Source organism: Asparagus officinalis, chromosome 6 (assembly GCF_001876935.1).
Source record: "Asparagus officinalis chromosome 6, Aspof.V1, whole genome shotgun sequence".
In the NCBI taxonomy this organism is placed as follows: Eukaryota; Viridiplantae; Streptophyta; class Magnoliopsida; order Asparagales; family Asparagaceae; genus Asparagus; species Asparagus officinalis.
The window spans coordinates 48,318,404-48,324,699 of NC_033799.1; the positions used below are offsets into that span (position 1 = coordinate 48,318,404).

At 37.7% G+C, this 6,296-nt stretch overlaps 1 protein-coding gene and 1 long non-coding RNA gene across 2 annotated transcripts; one reads left to right on the forward strand and one right to left on the reverse strand.

Annotated features, from left to right (window-relative positions):
- LOC109845280 (U-box domain-containing protein 34-like) lies at positions 245–2,328 on the forward strand. The gene is made up of 4 exons (XM_020414514.1): positions 245–429; positions 746–870; positions 1,089–1,230; positions 1,803–2,328. Exons 1-4 carry the CDS (start codon positions 394–396, stop codon positions 1,929–1,931), a joined length of 432 nt encoding a protein of 143 aa, XP_020270103.1. The 5' UTR covers positions 245–393; the 3' UTR covers positions 1,932–2,328.
- On the reverse strand, positions 3,101–4,978 carry LOC109845183. Its single transcript, XR_002248243.1, has 2 exons — positions 4,763–4,978; positions 3,101–3,502 (listed from the first exon to the last, which is right to left on the reverse strand). It is a non-coding gene; the product is annotated as an uncharacterized LOC109845183 (long non-coding RNA).

Here is a 6,296-nt window from a genome sequence, read left to right on the forward strand (position 1 = left end):
GGTTTTTTGTAAAATCCATAACTACTACTCTCTCTCTCGTGACCCAATACTCTCAGATCCCTCCCTCCCTCCCTCTCTCGATCTCTCCTCACGCCGCCCCCCGTGTCTCTCCCCCAGCCCCACAGCCCGCCAACGACACCGCCGCCGCCCCCGTGCACTGCTCCCCCAACTCACGCCACGACACAGCCGCCCGTGCGCCCTCCGTCGACCCCCTTCCTTCTTCGCGCAGCCACTTCCTCCGCCGTGAGATCTCGCCGCCGAGCTACTGATCTCGCCGTCGACCCCTTTCTCCTCCTCGAGCCAACTCTTCCAACTCCAGCCCCTCCCCTCCCCCAACTCCAGCCCCTCCCCGTTCGACGCCGACGGCAGCTGGTTCGAGCTCTGGATCGGGGGATGCGACGGCTCAGAGGAAGAATAAGAGGCCAAAGTGTGAGTTTTTTGTTGGGGTTTTTGATTTTTATGTGTTTAATTTTAATGGGTATCTTTTAGTTTTGTTGATTGGGAGTTAGTTTGAGATTGAGATTTTGGGCTAGGGTTTGTTGAATTGGATATTGTTCGGTTGGTTTCTGTTAGGGTTTTTGTAGTTGCAGGCACAACTATTTTTGCATTTTTATCATTGTTTTCTTATGGTAGACTGACTGACCATCATTGTTGGGACAAAAGTCTATGTTATTGTTCTCATCGTTTATGGCAAAGAGTTAAAGAACTTTCATATTATTTCCTATTCCTTGCTTGGGCTTTGAAGGCTTTGGTTCAGGTATTCCACTTGAAACAGGTCTGTATCCGCCACGACACCGCCGCCAACACCCACCGTCGGCCGAGAAAATTCCCTCTGGTTCGTATCCGGTTGTTCCCTCAATTCCAATTGAGGTAATTTGAACAAGTACAATTAGACCCAAATCAGATTTATATGCCTTAGGAATTATTGCACTACAATTATTGGCAGCTAGGCACCCAAGAGGGTTGCTGATTAATGTGGAAAATGCAATAGAAAGTGGTTCATTTGCTGATTTACTTGACAAATCAATATCAGACTGGCCACTTCTAGAGGCAGAGAAGTTAGCAAAGCTTTCTGTAAAATGCTGCAGGCTAAGATGCAGAGACAGGCCAGATTTAGACTCGGAAGTTCTCCCTGAACTGGAGGAGCTTTGCAAAGTGGCTATTGTTTGTTTCAAGTTGAGACAATGCAATGTTTATGCACCGAGCCATTATCTATGCCCAATATTGCAGGTGAAAGGTTTTCTAAAGTAGCATCTTTATGATTTCTCGTTCATCTTTTTCTTAAGGCTTATTTTTATCTTTGGTACCCTAAACGTTACCAATTTTTTAAACTTTGAAATCCCAAAGTTTCAATCTCATGCCATTTTCACATAATCGTCCAAATTTCATTATATTTTTCTGTTAAAATGTATCAAATCTTTAGCACATGATACAGTTAGGTCAACTATACACTTCTGGTGAAAAATTATTTCCCCTACCCCATTCCTAGAATTGCACAAAGTATAACCAGGCCAAGGGATCATCATCTAAAAAATACCCATAAATATTTACGGGCAATTACTTTTCATGAGAGGGGTATAAATTGACCTTAATGTATTACATGTTAAGCATTTGCTATGGTTTTAACAGAAAGATAGAACAATACTTGCAAGGTATCAAAGTGGAATGGGACTGAAAGTTTGGCCTATCAAAGTGTTAAAAGAAAACTATCACAGTTAAAAAAAGGGGTAAACGATGGGGTACCAAAGTTAAAATAAGCCTTTCCTTAATAATTCAATTCTGATCATGGTGATACATTGCAGGAAATTATGGAAAATCCCCATATTGCTGCTGATGGATATACTTACGAGTATAGAGCAATTAAAGCATGGCTTGGAAAACACAAGATATCTCCCGTTACGAAGCTCATCCTCTGGCTTACAACATCCTGAGAAATGAGATTGCTCGATACATGATCGTACTCCTGTAACATTTCAACTTCCTCCGAAGTTACGGAGAGCTTGATTAATTTATGATGCAAATTTATCATAAATAACGGTAGCTTGGTCTTTGCATACTACAAGGAAGGCGCCAGTGATCCTACCCTTTTGTACTTCGCCCACGGGCTGAAGGAGATCAAATGCTAGAGCCTGTTCTTTTCAGAACTCCAAAAGAAGGAGATTTGTACTCTAATGATATGTTACCTAAATTATCTGTTGCCGCTGGACTTGGGTCTTTTAAAGCTTTAACTGTGGTACTTAATAAACTTATGTGGGTTTGAGTAATGTTTTTGTCACAACTTTTTTAAGTTATATTTCATTGGACTGAGTAGTGATTATTTTCTTCTTTTGTCTCTGGTGTTTATGCATTTTTCTTGTGATCAAAGGGTAACCAGCTTAATGAAGCATACTGATTTATCGCTAGATGTGGCAGGATGCAGTTAGATGGATGTTGATATGTAGGCAGTGAGAGAATTTTTCTCCAATTTAATGCGCCAAGTGTTGCTGCTGCATGAACTTGATTATGGAAAATATTTTTCATGGAGATTTAGTATTTGATTGGAATATTTACTTGTATAATAGTTGAAGATGATTTTGTTTAAGTTTTTACTAATTACTTTATGGACATATGGATGGTTAGAGTTTTGTATGCTTAAGATTTTAACGTAAGAGGCAAACTGTTTTTCTTTCTTATTCACGAGTTCGACATTTGACGATATCTCAAGTTGTACCGTGAAATGGCCAGGCAATCTGTTTCCAGACCTTTTTTTTGTGCGCTCAATGAGATGAGTGAAAAACAAGTCATAATCCAAGTAACTGTAGTTTAACACAGTTGCAGCAATTCCAAATCAAATATCATTCAATCTGTTGTTAAACTGCAATGAATCTTTTGTGTTGATGAAACACAAAACATCAAACATGCTCACCATTTTTACGCTTGATATGAACATCTACAAGCATAATACTATCATAAAAGAAATCAAGAAATCTGCAAGATACTCTGTAAAAGGTACATGCTATGAGTTCTAGTGAAAGAAAAGACCTGAAAGCATACAAACATCCTCAATATCAGATAAATCCTTGTGCGAGCACAAAGATCATAGACAAAACTTGTATGTCAATTGTCAAGACAGGGAGAGCATCACATTCCAAACCATTGTTAACAACACCAGTCAGCAAGAACGATCAGTACACTAAACATTATTAACTACAACATATTCATCCAGCAGTAGATGTGATTTTTACATAACAAAACCATTAAATATACATACACATCTACATCATTGCAAGAAATACCCAGACAAAAACAGAGCAAATTACATCGGGTTCTCTTTTAGCTCCAGGTTCTAATAAATTTTGTAGAAAGTGTGGCCTCGAGCTGTAAGTTCCAGGTTCTCTTTTAGGCTCGAGGGGTTATTTTTGATGCCCGCGTTCTATGCAATCTCCTCCTCTTGTCACCGCGTGTACCTCCTCTCTTCACTGCCGTGTGCTATCTCCACATCTTGGCCTAGCTTTGGCAGTTCCTTCAAAGTAAAATATTAGTCATAGGTGGGAAGAAAGTGAAAAAGAATACATAGATGATGAACATCTACTTATGCCAATTCCAGACATAAACAAAGAGACCAAACTCCCTAATGCTTATCTGGAATATAAAAAGAACAGAGACAATGGTTCAACTTTCAGTAAATGAATAAAAGCGTACAAATGAAATGATAAGTGTTATACTACAGTTTTTGTAATCACGTATGAAGAATCCCTATCAAACATAGGCCGGTGGAGGACTAATGCTGAAGCTGATGGGAACCAAAATAGGCTGTCTCAATAAGACGGCTTTCAAGAGAGTAACAGATACTAAAGTTCAAAAACACCTCACGGGGTGCAATTTTAGGTACTGTCTAATATTTTTTCAAGAATTTTTTGTGTCAAACTACATGATTTTCGAGCGAATGAAAATGAACTATGCAAAAATGAAGCTCGAAATCTAACCAACAATAAGCAACGCTTTAGAATTACCTCATGTTCAACACCATACACTTATATTATTGAAGCTTGAAGATACTATTTTCCTTTGGGGAACTTAAATATGTATGACCATGAATCTGAAACATTAATTGCAGCACAAGAAAACCGAACGGGTACGCGTTTACACTAGATCATACATATATGGCTTTGGCAGCCGATGATGGGTCTTAAGATGCCCACAACCATCAATTTAAATGTCCTTTGTGTCCATAGGCCAACAACTACTACCCCTGTTGCCCAAATGAGCTCAAGGGTTTTCGTAGAGCCTTAATGATCCTCATCAATCTTTGCTAGAGGTTTAGGTTGAGAGGATAACACAACCATTGTCACTTAAAGTTATTAATTAACAGGACTACATCTTAAGCGAGAGAGCAGTAAATAGAATTTAAGGAAGGATAACAAAAGCTGATTAAAGATCAAGTAGTAATAGTGCAACATTTGAAAATACATGGAATCTGAACCGCAATTGATCTTAGCTTCATATTAAATAAAATCCGTCAAATGCTTGCAGCAAGAAGAAACCATCAGCCCCCCATCCTCCCTCCACCCCTCAAACCTCCTCACAATGATAAAAATGCAAAAATAGTTGTGCCTGCAACTACAAAAAGTCAAAAACCCTAACAGAAACCAACCGAACAATATCCAATTCAACAAACCCTAGCCCAAAATCTCAATCTCAAACTAACTCCCAATCAACAAAACTAAAAGATACCCATTAAAATTAAACACATAAAAATCAAAAACCCCAACAAAAAACTCACACTTTGGCCTCTTATTCTTCCTCTGAGCCGTCGCATCCCCCGATCCAGAGCTCGAACCAGCTGCCGTCGGCGTCGAACGGGGAGGGGCTGGAGTTGGGGGAGGGGAGGGGCTGGAGTTGGAAGAGTTGGCTCGAGGAGGAGAAAGGGGTCGACGGTGAGATCAGCAGCTCGACGGCGAGATCTCACGGCGGAGGAGTTGGCTCGCGGAGGAGGAAGGGGGTCCTTTATCGCCCATGGCAGGGAATAAAAGAGATTAGGTCGAAATATGATTTGATTATTGAACAAGGTAGTTCACCAACGAATTGAATAAGACAGATAAAAACATAAATTTGTATATACCACCAATGTGGTGAAAGTCACTCTTTTACATACATGTCACTTCTTTATCTTTAACGTTAAGTTTCCCAGGCTGTGCAATACCAATGGAACAAAGATATTAGGTAAGTGATGAGGCAAGGATTACATAAGGAGGTAGTAGATGACATGTTGCTATACTAATAAAATTGATTATTTCTTTAATTGAAATATTAAAAAGCCAACAGCTTTGGTGCTCCAATTGAGTACGGAAGCGGTTGGTGAAGTTTGTTTCCTTGAAAATCTCTCTCACATCCTAAATTTGAGGGATAAGGTAGTTGAGAGGAGTTCCACACCCAAAAGAGTAATTTCACTTAGATAAAAAGGTTATTTTAGGAAGTATAAATAAGAAGAGAAATATAATTTGTGATTAGTTACAACTATACAACTAATGAACGCGTCTCTATTTTTCCGTCCTTTCCTAGCATTCTTCCTTCTTCGTTTCTTATTGCTTTTGAACTATAAACTCTTCCAAAACTTATTCATGTATTGTATTATTTTCTGTCTTTTATTTCTCTTATTCGTGATTAATTTTGCCAAAAAAAATATCTAATTTTCCTCATACACCATGTTAAATATAAGTGATTAATTCTCTTTTATTTCTTCTATATCTTTTTTTATTTTCTATCTTTTTATCTTTTTATTTCTTTTATTAAACAACTTGGTTAATGTTATAGAAAGAAAAAAAATCTCTTCACACACACACACACATATATATATTCATTCCCTTGAGAGCAAACGCGAAAAAGAATTTCAATTTTTAGGTGTATGCTAAATTTTTAGGAAAGTAGGTGAATTTCAATTTTTTTAGGTATATGCTAAATTTTTAGGTTTCAGAAGAATTTTATGTCAGCGTCAAAGAAATACTAAACTTGCAAGAAGTAACAAAAAACAAAAGAAACGATATTGGAGGATAATTAGGAAACAAAGAAACGGTATTGGACTAGGATAATTAGGAAAGTATGTAAGTAGGTCGGACAAAAATACCCTTCCATATTTTTAGACAGTTTTAATTATTTTATCAAATTAAAAATGGTAAAAAACGTTAATTTGGGACAACCGAGCAATGCTCTTATATATAAATATATATATATATATATATATATATATATATATATATATATATATATATATATATAATATCTATCCATTGAATGAAAGTCTCTTCATATGACTGCAC

What these genes read in the sequence shown, in the direction of transcription:
- LOC109845280 (XM_020414514.1), top strand. Translation starts at nt 394, where the DNA reads ATGCGACGGCTCAGAGGAAGAATAAGAGGCCAAAGT. An exon ending in GAAGAATAAGAGGCCAAAGT is followed by an intron (nt 430 to 745) that starts GTGAGTTTTTTG and finishes TGGGCTTTGAAG; the next exon opens with GCTTTGGTTCAGGTATTCCA. An exon ending in TTCCCTCAATTCCAATTGAG is followed by an intron (nt 871 to 1,088) that starts GTAATTTGAACA and finishes AAAATGCTGCAG; the next exon opens with GCTAAGATGCAGAGACAGGC.